The 14146-nt window shown below is 37.1% G+C and overlaps 1 protein-coding gene across 1 annotated transcript in view; it reads right to left on the reverse strand.

Moving 5' to 3' along the window:
* The window catches only part of LOC121420066, a 178447-nt gene that overhangs the window by 108071 nt on the left and 56230 nt on the right, over positions 1-14146 (reverse strand). Inside the window, exons 19-24 of the mRNA XM_041614594.1 lie at positions 13159-13226; positions 10740-10951; positions 10224-10277; positions 9235-9348; positions 8322-8447; positions 41-388 (exon numbers count right to left, since the gene is read on the reverse strand). Of these exons, the coding sequence (XP_041470528.1) occupies positions 41-388; positions 8322-8447; positions 9235-9348; positions 10224-10277; positions 10740-10951; positions 13159-13226 (922 nt within the window). The remainder of the gene's footprint in view (positions 1-40; positions 389-8321; positions 8448-9234; positions 9349-10223; positions 10278-10739; positions 10952-13158; positions 13227-14146) is intronic.

Here is a 14146-nt window from a genome sequence, read left to right on the forward strand (position 1 = left end):
AATCTACAAGAACATTGACTTCGAGACCAACATTACTCACTGGACGGTTCAATAGCATTGAGTTCAATTTGGAAGCCACGCCCTCCGGGGTACTTTCCGGGATAGAAGAACATAAACACCTCATTGGTTTGTAGAGCAAAGAAACCTTCTGGTTGGGAGCGGTAATAGTAACTCGTCAAATCGTTCACGGGGTGACTCAGATCTGTTCCATTTTCAAAGTTCAAGACGGCTCCTAGTCTAAATTCGAAATCGATGAAAGTGTATCCGATGATGAGGTCAGGGTCCTCCGTGGTGATAGCCCAGTAACTGTTCTCAAGAGCAGGATACGGGTTGGGGTAGGATGGGGGCTGGACGAGCACCGGTGTCCCTTGAACAACGGTGATGTTTACTGTAAAGACAAACAAAATAAATGTGTTAGGCAAAGTAAAAAAAAAAAATCTTAAGCATCCTTCCTGCCATTTCAAACAAAGGGGATGCCCTTTTTTTCTTTCAAAATCGCTGACTGACCAATTTCTTAAACACAATTTACGAGGAAATTGATCTTTCCAAATTGGCCGCTAGGATTTTATTTTCAAGTCATCATTTTCTCTCCTAACTGAAAAAAAATAATGACATTTCCCTTTTTTATAAAATGAAATTGAAACAAAATGCAAGGAGTCTGCTTTGGTAAAAGAATGCAGGTGAGCTCAGATGCTAAACACCAGAGCTACCAAGTCTCACGCATTTTGGACTCATGATCATCCCCTCAAATCTCTGTCTCACGCAACTATCACAGCCTGTTCCCATATACATTGTACACAATGTCTATGATCTCACTCAGATTCACAGAAAATCTCACGCATAGCTGGTCTTTGAACTTGGCATCTCTGAAACACTATTTGTTTAGGCCTAACTGCTAGGCATTAATAGAGGCCTAAGACTACTAGGAGGGTATAAAGTACACTGACACGTAGACCAAATTAGCTTCAATCACTGTCTCTGCCTCGTCGAGCTGTTCCACTGGACTACGTCTTGCTTCAGTTCAATAGGATGAAAATAAACGTTCTACATCTCGATCCCCCTGCCCTCTGTCTCTTTGTACATGTTGTACCACTCTCTCTCTTGAACTTCTCGGCCTTATCCTGAAATAAGTCACCTCTCTTCTTGTGTGAGTCGGTGTGTGTGCGCTCGTTGTGTACAAAGTTGATCAATGACAAGTCAATGGAAAAGCTAGTATTTTATTTAATTTAGATTAAAGTAGAAGTCACCGCCGCTGACGAAATGAACGGCAGTAAATAGAGTGGTGACTTAAGATAATGCCAACTTCTCTTTATTTTATTTTGCCATTGCTTCTTAACTCCTGTAATGATTACATTACCAACTCATAATCTTCAACACAACCTGTACTGGACCGGCAAAGACCAGGCAGGTGCAGCTGGTAGAACTCGACACACACCACAACAACGCCGCCGCAGCACACCCGGTGGATCACAGTACCGTACTCCGTAGGTTTGTGCTATTTTCGTTCAATGTACGGCTCCTTGGCTTTAGACGACTGACCGGGCCGAGACAATATTAACAGTTCCGGTAACAGTGACAGTATGAGTAACAACCAACATCTTTTTGAGTTTTTTCGCAAGTCTTAAGCAGGAAATAACTCAGTAAACGCGAGCTGGCAGAACCGGAGCAGTATTCACACTGATTACTGACTCAAAAATATGAGACTAACGTCCGACTAACGTATACAACAAGTGGAATGCCTCTGGCCGTCTCACCTGCATCACGCAGTTCAATATAGTAGCAGTGCTGACTTTGCATACTACTCTAACTCGCACAAGATGTTCAGTGATACATGGTTACTCTTATGTCCTCTTTTTATGAACTAGACCAATAAACTTACAGAGATATGATGGTTATTCAACAAAAAACCCCAACATGGCCAAAGTTCATTGACCTTACATGACCTTTGACCTTGATCATGTGACCTGAAACTCAAACAGGATGTTCAGTGATACTTGATTACTCTTATGTACAAGTTTCATGAATCAGATCCATAAACTTTCAAAGTTATGATGGTAATTCAACAGATACACCCAATTCGGCTAAAGTTCATTGACCTTTGACCTTGGACATGTGACCTGAAACAAGCACAGGATGTTTAGTGATACTTGGTTACTCTAATGTCCAAGTTTAACGAACTAGACCAATAAACTTTCAAAGTTATGATGGTAATTCAACAGATACCCGATTCGGCCAAAGTTCATTGACCCTAAATGACCTTTGACCTTAATCATGAGACCTGAAACTTGCACAAAATGTTCAGTGATGCTTGATTACTATTATGTCCAAGTTTCATGAATAAGATCCATAAACTTTCAAAGTTATGATGGGAATTCAACAGATATCCCCAATTCGGCCAAAGTTCATTGACCCTAAATGACCTTTGACCTTAATCATGAGACCTGAAACTTGCACAAAATGTTCAGTGATGCTTGATTACTATTATGTCCAAGTTTCATGAATCAGATCCATAAACTTTCAAAGTTATGATGGTAATTCAACAGATATCCCCAATTCGTCCAAAGTTCATTGACCCTAAATGACCTTTGACCTTGGTCATGTGACGTGAAACTCATGCAGGATGTTCATTGATACTTGATTAACCTTATGTCCAAGTTTCATGAACTAGGTCCATATATTTTCTAAGTTATGATGACATTCCAAAAACTTAACCTCAGGTTAAGATTTCGATGTTGATTCCTCCAACATGGTCTAAGTTCATTGACCCTAAATGACCTTTGACCTTGGTCATGTGACATGAAACTCTAATAGGATGTTCAGTGATACTTGATTAACCTTATGGCCAAGTTTTATTAACTAGGTCCATATACTTTCTAAGTTATGATGTCATTTCAAAAACTTAACCTCAGGTTAAGATTTGATGTTGACGCCGCCGCCGCCGTCGCCGTCGGAAAAGCGGCGCCTATAGTCTCACTTTGCTTCGCAGGTGAGACAAAAATGGATCAAAGGCCAGATCTTGCCAGGAAATAGCGCTTCACCGTGTTCGAACCATAATAGAACAGGGGAAATCCCCAAATCGCGCGGGGAGCGGGTGGGGGGCCCCGGGGGTCCAGGGTATAGGGATGCATGGTTTATTGGGTGGGACGATCGATGCCCCCACTTTTGGGGCGGGGATGGGAATAGGCCCATATAAAGTTACACAGGTGCAGACAGGGAGGGGGTCGGCAAAAGGAAAATAAGGGAAAGAAATTTAATATTGGCCTTGGCTATTTTCCCTCGACATTGAATGACAATAACTCTTTAAGCCTGAAAAGACAGTAGCTTTAAAAAAATCTAATCGAATTCGATCAAGATGGTGACTTTATCGAAGGGACACTTAAGGACGTTCCACAGTTAAAATGATATCCATATCATTTCCACCAAACTTTGCACATAGATACTTTAGAACCTTAATATTCGAAATATGCAAAAATCAACATAGGTCCATGTGCTTGATTTTTTTGCTATAGAGCTTCAAAGTTCACCCAAATTAATGTTCTTAAGAATTGCGCATTCAAAATAATTTGGCATTTTTAGACCGCCCAAGATAACTACAATGAGTTTAAACCTCTATAGTCAGGGGCCTTAGGCCTTAAATTTGAAGTTTTGGGGACAGAGTTTACAAAAGCACCAAACTTTCCGTATGTCACTATTAGGTCAATAGCTTCATTTTTTCCCACAGAACATGGTGTTGAAAATTGCATCTTCATGCAAAAATATGCTAATTTATGCAAATTAGCATTATTTATGCATGAAGCCATATGCCATTAGGAATTAATTAATAAAAGTTTTTTAAAAAAAGATACCAAACTTTAGGAAAGTCTCTATCAGGTCAATAGCTTTAAGTTTTCCCACATGACATGGTGTTGAAAATTGCATCTTCATGCAAAAATATGCTAATTTATGTAAATTAGTAATTTATGCATGAAGCCATATGCCAATGGGAATTAATTGATAAAAGTTAATAAAAAGATACCAAACTTTAGGAAAGTCTTTATCAGGTCAATAGCTTTAATTTTTCCCACAGGACATGGTGTTGAAAATTGCATCTTCATGCAAAAATATGCTAATTTATGTAAATTAGCAGTAATTTATGCATGAAGCCATATGCCAATGGGAATTAATAAATAAGAGTTAATAAAAAAGATACCAAACTTTAGGAAAGTCTCTATCAGGTCAATAGCTTTAATTTTTCCCCACAGAACATGGTGTTGAAAATTGCAACTTTATGCAAAAATATGCTAATTTATGTAAATTAGCAGTAATTTATGCATGAAGCCATATGCCAATAGGAATTAATTAATAAAAGTAAATAAAGAGATACCAAACTTTAAGAAAGTCTCTTTTAGGTCAATAGCTTTAAATTTCCTTGTCAAACATGATATTGAAAATCGTGTCTTTATGCAAAAATATGTTAATTTATGTAAATTAGCAGTTAAATTATGCATGAATAATGAAAATTAGTAAAAGGAATAAAAAGAAACCAAACCAAACTTAAAGAAAATCTCTGTCAGATCCATAGATTTAATTTTCCCTATCAAACGTGCTATTGAAAATCCCGTCTTCAAGCAAAACATGCTAATTTATATAAATTAGCAAATATTTTATATGTATAAATTTGTCCCACTCCAGTGGGTATTAACAGTGGAAAAGGGGCCAAACTTTTGAAGTACCTCTATCACTCAGTTCAAAATCTTTAATTGTATGGTATTGAAAATCCCGCTTCCATGCAAAAACGTGTTATATTATGTAAATTAACAATAATTCATGTATGAAGCTGTATTCCATTGACTAATCATATATTACATAAAGCATAAAGCCGTATGCCAACCAGAACAGTGGCAAAAATCGAGCCAGAGCGGCCAGAATCGAGTCGAATTTAGCCCGAATCCTCCGATTATCGCCAAATGACGACCTGAATAACGACCCGAATCGAACGATTATGCAAGAATTTGCAAAGTACAGCCACAAAATTTCCCGAAAATGTGCCAGATTCTTTCGAAAAGATCTATATTCGTCAGCTTTTTGATGCCATTTTTCTAATTTCTGGCCAATTTGTCTCACTCGTCTATATTATTCTTTGTATTCGAGTAATGATTCGTATGATATGGGGGGGGGGCAAGAGTCGGACATTTAATTACTCTACTACTGATACGAATAGGTCTTAATCTTCACATAATGCCTCCAAAAATCCAACCGAATTCCATCGGAATACATCCCGAATGTGGCCCGAATGGAATTTCTTGTGGTCACATTCGGGAATATTCTGGAGGGTATTCGGCTGATTTTGAACATTTCAAAATGAATTTTTCAGCGAATGTTCCCGAATTTTCTTGCATTTACGAAGGCAAACAGAATATTCCTGAAACCACCAGAATACGTGTATACGGATGGATTCGCAGCTGATTCGGTTCCGTTCTAACCCTAGCTTTAAGCAAAGTGTTACACCAAATCCAAATTCTCCCGAACAAATTCGGATCAATTCTGCCCAAAATGGCCTGGATTCGGTACTTATTCTTCTCGGATTCGGGGAGCTCCCGGAATCGATTCGGAAGGATCCGGGACTATTCTGTTCTCCTTCCCAACGGAAACATTCTTTGAGAGATTCTGCTTGTTCTGAAAATTTTAAAACCAGCCGAATATCCTCCAAAATACTCCGGAATGTGGCCAAGAAACATTTTTTCGAGCCACATTTGTGATGAATTCGGATGGAATTCGGTTGAAATAATTTTGGGGAGGCATTTGGACAATTATTTTCGGAAGTCGATAGCTATAATTTGGGACCTATTCCAGACAGATTCAACTCTGATTCAGCCTAAAATTGTTTTAGAGATAGAGATCAATTCATAAGCCAATAAAGAAAAATCACTGAAATTATTCAGGTCACCTTCAATCAAGGGACGACAGAAAAAGAAGAAGGATCAGGTCTCTTTGCTCAAATCTGATATGTCCCTGTTCTAAAAACACAAATGTACATATAGTTGTCAGAGGGACAGACTTGGACAGCTTTTTCTGCCATGAGAACCATCCATATACCCTCCTCTTTCTGACAGGGGAAAACTCTACTTGGGAAAGAAATCTGACCTAATTTTTTTGCAAATTTATGCAAATATATGTAAAACTCATCGACCATCCTATTTTGAGGTTTTAAACCGAGGGACAAGCACAACACTATGCATAGGAGACACTGTTACACAATTCATTCATAAATTCATAAATTAGTCCCATTCCAGTGGGTATTAACAGTGGAAAAGGGGCCAAACTCTTTTGGGCATTTAAAAATTATTTTTAGTGAGATATGGTGAATTATGAGTTTTTTTAATTGCTTTGAAAAGAAAGATGAATTACTGTTTATCTTTTTCATATGATTTGGGGTTTTTTTTTTAATTGTGAAAGGGGTATGCACAGGTATGCACAGGATTTATAATTTGCATAAATTTGCATTTTAAACATGATGCTCTCCTCTGGTCGCATGGAAAGTCATCATAATGAATGAATTGTGTAACAGTGTCTCCTATGCATAGTGTTGTGCTTGTCCCTCGGTTTAAAACCTCAAAATAGGATAGTTGATGAGTTTTACACATATTTGCATAAATTTTGCATAAATTTGCATTAATTAAAATTGAAAGTTGATTCTTATTCAGGAACTGTACAGAAATCAATCTAGATTTTATGCCCCGTCAAAATAAATTCCAAATACCCCCCCCCCCCCCCCGTAAAAAAAGAAAAGAAATAGGCTTCTATAGAAAAGTTTCGGTCTGTACTATACATATACAGTAATTTACGGTGAATAGTGTGATTTTTGCATAATTTTGCATAAATTAGCCCTATGAAAAAGGATTCCAGTCATTGATATCGAGGCATCCTATCAAGAACTAATGCTTTTGGTACCAGTGACACATGTGGAGAAAAAAAATTGTGATTTTGACAATTCTTTATGTCGATATATGATAATACATGTGTTTTTACATGTGATTTGCATATAATTTGCATAAATTAACCTTAAAAATTGATTCATACTCACCAATTTTATAAAAATCGACCTGCAGTTGAATGTTTAGCAAAAGAAGACCCAAATACACAAAAATTGGGCATTTGAAAATTATTTTTATTGAGATATGGTGAATTATGAGTTTTTTGCATAAAATTTGCATAAATTAGCATTTTAAAATAGGGATGCCTTCACCGATTTCGGGCACCCTATCTACAATTAATGCTTTTGATACCAGGGACCCACATGCAAAAAATGGCGCTTTTGTAAATCCTGTCCCCAAAATTTTGCTAAGGCCCCTGACTACTATTACTCAGTCAGATTACATGAAAAAGTCATCAAATTTCGCAAGAGAGTTAATGATTGTATTGTTAGAATGGATAATCTATTTATAGTGCTATTTGTTTGTAAATTTAAGTTTAACTGCACCGTCAGTTCTTAAAAATGGCGTAAAAGATAACAAAATCCCAATCTAAAAAATGTGATATTTCAGTAACAAACTACAAAAGTACAATAAATGCTGCACTTCATTCAAAATCCATGTCATTTTCACCAAAAGTTGAAGAGTCGTAGAAGAAGAAGGTATACCTAAGAGGTACAAACATTAAAAAATAGGGGTTCATGTGCTTGTTTTTAAACTTTCAGCATTTTTATCAGAGCAAATGTGCTTTTTTAAACACAAAAAATGCGCCGAATGCTTTGTTTCTATGTGAAGAAAAAATCAAAACCACTCTACCATTTATTTAAACTCAGGGTAATATACGTGATGCTTGGCAGCACTGCAGAGTGAAGTATTTTGACATTGTAGAGAATTTTATTTTGAATGATCCATGGAATAATTCCACTTTTTAGCTTCATGAAATAACACATCGGATCTCCAGTTAAAGTGCAGAAGATGAGAAAAATCAGCTCATACTCGCAGCTAATTAATCACATGTTCGTTCATCCATTGTGACGTCAGATCGCAGAGTGTAAAGTATGCGCAGATCATAATGCGCACAAACATAACTGTGGAACATCCTTAATAAGTATCAGATCAAAAGATGGCAATTGACACATTTTCATGTCAACTTGAACAGAGTTTATCTATTTTACAAGATTTTTTTATGACAAAAACTTATCAAACTCATTTTATAAGATAGCTATAGTAATTTGAGTATAAACTAGAGTCCAATAAATCTTAACACAATTCTAATTTTCACCAAAGACTGTCATAAAAGCTACTAAAATCTACACATTCTGATTGGCACAACGCATTTTTTTTAAAACTTAAATCACAAAGTATGCATACCTATTTCCCCTTGTCCGCATCCAATTTCATCTTCAAAATCTTGGCATTCAGGATAATAATCACATACAAAGTACTCCGGTATGCATTTGCCGTTTCCGCATTCAAATTGGTCACTGGTGCACTCTCCTGAACACACACAAAAAAATATTTGAAATGAAATACAAAATTCATAATACATGATACTGAGTTTTTTTATGAGATATGATTATGAAGAATTACAAAAATGATGTAGATAGATCTTCGTATGGACATGGGGCGTGACATATTGTATCCCTTCTATCTATCTATCTATCTATCTATCTATCTATCTCTCTCTCTCTCTCTCTCTGTCAATATATTTATTCATCTCTCTCTCCTTCTGTCTCTCTCTATCTTTCTATCTATCTAACTATCTATCTATCTATTCATCTGTCTGTTTGTCTCTCTCTCTCCCTCTCTCTGTCTGTCAATATATTTATTGATCTCTCTCTCCTCTCTCTCTCTATCTTTCTAGCTATCTATCTATCTACCTATCTTTCTATCCATATGTATGTATGAATGTATCTACCCATCTATGTATGTGTGTATTCATGGGTGTATGTATGTATGTATGTATGTATGTATCTATCTATCTGTCTGTCTGTCTGTCAATATATTTATCAACTTCTCTCCGATCTATCTATCTACCTATCTATCTGTCTGTCTGTATCTCTCTTTCTGTCAATACATTTATCCATCTCTCTCTCTATCTCTCTATATCTATCTATCTATCTTTCTATCTTTCTATCTATCTATCTATCTATCCATCCATCCATCCATCCATCCATCCATCTATCCATCTATCTATCTATCTATCCATTTATCTATCCATCCATTTATTTATCTATCTATACAATATTCACATTTTATATCTTGATGGATAAGAGTCACTCACCACACAGTTGCTCATCCTCCCCTGTAAAACAATCATCCCGGTAATCACATCGTAACGATTCACGGATGCATTGACCGTCAGAGCAGCGGAAAAAGCCGTCAACGCAAGACCCACCTGATGACAAGAATACAGGGAGAGTAAAATGTACAACGAGAATAATGATGGTGATCGAGATTATTAATAATGAATGTGATACTGTCTTGCGATGGTAGTGGTGATGGTGATAATGGTGGTGATGATGATAATATTTGTGACGATGATGATGAAGATGATGACGAAAATAATGATGATGGTGGTGATGATGATGATAATGATGGTGATGATGATGGTGGTGATGATGATGATAGTGGTGGTGATGATGATGATGATAAATATAATGATGATGGTGACGACTGTGATGATGATGGTGGTGGTGATAGTGGTGGTGGTGATGATGATGATCAAGATGATAATGGTGGTAATGATGATGATGGTGGTGATGATGACGGTGATAATGGAGGGATGATGATGATGATGACGAGGATGATGAAGATGATGATCGATGATGATGTGGTGGTACTGCTGGTGGTGATAATATTTGTGACGATGATGACGATACGACGACAACTATGATGGCGATGATGATGATGGTGCATGAGGATGATGATGACTGTAATAATGAAGGTGGTTATGATGATGACGATGATGACGACGAAAACAGGAAAGCAATAACGAAAATCGTATATAACATAACAATAGAATCAACAATATGAAGATCAAACATTTATCGGCAAGCGGAGTAAGCTTATTAGGAATTACATACGTCTTCAAACTATTGCACTAGTATTACTTATACATCCAACACTATACAATATGTGAATAAAAGAAGGAGTAAATCAAATATTTCACTCAAAGAGAATGAGTGAACGGAACGGCACAAGAATTAACCTCGATAGAAAAGATGCCAGTTCGATCATTCTTTAATACAATTTCTAAGATACCATACGCACCTGGTGTTACTTCACTTGGGAGGTCTGTGCCACCGTCCGTAACTGGAACAAGTACTGTGTAAAGAGCAAAATATTTCTTTTATTCTCATGTTTATCCATTAATTTCTTCAAAATTATTTCGTCATGTCCACCAGTTGGAAAAGGAGGGTGAAGCTGTTGCAAGATGCTTGATCTTATTATGTACGTCTACTAAGATGACACAAACCTCGGTCTTCAAGCAGTGTCTCAATTGGCACATCCCCCGGAATAAGAATGGTGATTATAGCCAGCCCTGACTGGTTCTCTAAAATTTTTTGTGATGACATAATTTGACATTTTTTAATTTGAATATCACAGTCAAATTTCTTTAATTAATTATAGAAACATCATTTTAATACCCATGGATTACCTCTAACTTCAAAGGTCTGTGATACTTCTTAAAATCCCTGATTTATACCAGTTTATCTCTCCAGGCCTATCATATTTGGTATTGAAGAAAACAGCCTTAATGATATCGCAAAACGATTGATTTTATACCTTGTAAGATTTCAACCTCAACATTTGACGATCCAAGTAGAGTGTTATTTGAAAGAGTAGTCGTAACAGCATCGTTGATGGAGGTAGATACCAGATTCGCTACTGCTAGCTGAACGTCGAAGGCTGATGTGGTGTTGGTAGCTTCCTGGGACAGTGTCATCCCGACCTCACCCGATACACCGACCGCTACACCCATGACCACGCTTCCGGGACTAGGGAGTAGAAAAACATTCACTGTAAAAACTGCGCTGTTAAAACTGACACCAATAAGTGTTAATAGATGACCACACCCTGAGGTGTTAACATTACACCCTAGAGATTAAACATAACACCAAAGAGTGTGAATGTAACAACAAAAGGTGTTGTAATAACACCCATAGGTGTAAAACTCACACTACCAATTTAACACCAGTGTAAAATAACTGGTGTGGTCCTCTATGTACACCGGTTAACACCAGTTATTGCTGTCTTGATCATGATAAATCATATACCGCAGTCACACCAACAAATCCGACTCCTGGGGAGAGTTTCATCAACATTTTCGTCCGAAAAGTTGTTTGATCTGACAACTTTTTCCTTGAATTTGATTGGCTCAGGTACAGTGTTACTATGGTAAGTGTCGGATAAAACTGAACTTATCGGATGCCAAAACGTCTGTTAAGTCCTTTCATGAAACGCTCCCCTAGGGAGCACTTCATGAAAGGAATTGCCGGACTTTTTTCCGGCAGTTTCTATAGCAACGGTGCTTCTTGGCCAATCAGAATCAAAGAAAGTCAGATCTGACAAACTGCTGGACGGATAGACGTTGATGAAATGCTTCCCTGCAGACAAAGACGTATTTTTTACCGTTGCATGACACACCATCAGTCGGTTTGGAGGTTTTATCGGTGTGGCAATAGCACACAGTAGCGGATCTTGGGGGTACTAGGGGTTTAAACCCCTACCTCGTGCTCCCTAAAATCATTTAAAGGACAAGTCCACCCAAACAAAAAGTTGATTTGAATAGATAGAGAAAAATCCAAGACGCATAACATTGAAAATTCCATCAAAATCCGATGTAAAATAGGAAAGTTATGACATTTTTTAATTTTCCTAAATTTCACAAAACAGCTATATGCACAACCTGGTCATTATGCAAATGAGAAGACTGATGACGCCACTCACTCACTATTTCTTTTGTATTCCATTTAATGAAGTTAATTTTCTCCTCATTGGACGGTGAAATAAGTTTTCTTCCTCCATGAACATGGGTAATTACAATCGTTCATATAATTGTTTTGTGAAAAATAAGCGAAATTCTAAATGTCATAACTTTCTCATTTTACATCCGATTTTGATGAACTTTTCAACGTTATTCTTGTTTGACTTTTCTCTATTGATTTAAATCAACATTTTTCTGGAGTAGACTTGACCTTTAAAAGGAGTGCAGGATCGAACTCCAAAACTCCTTTCATGTTTACGAGAGTCGCACAAGCAGACACATAATAGTAGAAAGCACGGGCCACACTATGTTATCAAAGCTTAAAGCCTTTTACAAGCATCGGTGGTTAAAGGGGAATCCAGCCTTGGCCATAAAATGTTGTGTTGGGAAGGCGAAAAATAAATTAAATAGAATGGCGAAAGTTTGAAAGAAATCGGACAAGCAATAAGAAAGTTATAGCTGCTTTAAAATTGAGATCACTAATAGAATGTAGATTTCAAATTGGCAACTGGGTAAGTAAATTATGACAAGGGGCAAGGACAACTTTCCCATAGGCCATGTACTTTATTATCAGGGATTTGTGGTTTTCTCCTAAGTACCGATTCCCCCGGGGCAGTAATCTAAATATAATCCAGGCAGTATATTGTTTTATGTCCTCATGAACGAAAAATACAATTCAAAATAAAACTTTTTGGGAAAATGACATTTTAGCCATAACATGTATTGGAGTACATGGAAGAGTAGTCCTTGCCTTACGTCACTATGACATCCCATATGCGGCCAATTTGAAGTCTCCATGGGTATAGTGATTACCAATATTTACAACATTTAAAAATTCATAACTTTTTTGTTGTTTGTCCAATATTGATCAAACTTTCACCTATCGACTTGTCTGATTTTTCTTTTTCTTATAAAAGCAAGTTTTTATTTGGGTTGGATTCCCCTTTAATATCGGACTCAGGAATATGATATAGGACAAATAGTCCCATATTGATTGGTGGTGATTTTTTACCTGATTGCTAAGAAAGCATGAATGCTTGTAAGCAAGCAACCAGAGGACCGACGGCCTAAGGTCCCCTCAGAAGGACCTGAGATAATATCGGATAAACTGTCCTCTACGCGTATACAATCAAATATGTTATTGCAGAAGTTTTATGATGATATATATACTTTTAAAGGGGTGTTAGTATATGTCATTTAAATGCAAGAGAGAAATACCTCAAGCTGGTCACATTTGCACTCATTACGTAACCTCCGATCTGGTGATTCTGTAGCCCGTTCATAATCTGAAAAAGGGGACACAAATGTGTGATTAAAAAAGGAAAATCATTTTGACAGAAAGAGTAAATCAAGTGAATGATATGCACTGTCAATAATATTCTATAATAATGAAACCAGAAAATCAAGCAACAATTTCAAAGAAAGAATTAAGGTTTATTATGATCATCTTCTTGATCTGCCACGAATGGAACATGTTTTCGGTTGGTAAATTAGATTCTCTATCATTTTCAATCCCACCAGGAGTCCGTAACACAAAGCTTAGCAATGATCATAGAACATTTTTTAAATGATTGATTGCATTGACTACAATGTACAATGAATCGTGAAAATCAAGCGTACGATTAATCGCTAACCTCTGTGTCACGTGACTCGGATGAAGATGAAATAACACGTTCGGAGAGAGTTAACATAAACTGATTTGTCTAGATTTAATTAGGGTTGTACGATTAAGCTCAGTCCACATTTTACAACAAGATGCATTTGGAGTATATCATTTTAGCACAGCCAGAATGCCTGCTGGAAAGATAACAATGTTCCACAGTATGTCTCAGAGACTCGGAGTGCGATCCCAGTATGTAAATTAAGGTACTGTAACAGTACGAATCAGACCTTGACATGTTCCATTATGTGATCACACTGTGTGGACACACTGTGAACATACTGTGAACACACTGTGAACACACTGTGAACATACTGTGAACACACTGTGAACGCACTGTGAACACACTGTGAACACACTGTGAACATACTGTGAACACACTGTGAACATACTGTGAACACCCTGTGAACACACTGTGAACGCACTGTGAACATACTGTGAACATACTGTGAACACACTGAACACACTGTGAACATACTGTGAACACACTGTGAACATACTGTGAACACACTGTGAACACACTGTGAACATACTGTGAACATACTG

Source organism: Lytechinus variegatus, chromosome 8, assembly GCF_018143015.1.
Source record: "Lytechinus variegatus isolate NC3 chromosome 8, Lvar_3.0, whole genome shotgun sequence".
Classification (NCBI taxonomy): Eukaryota; Metazoa; Echinodermata; class Echinoidea; order Temnopleuroida; family Toxopneustidae; genus Lytechinus; species Lytechinus variegatus.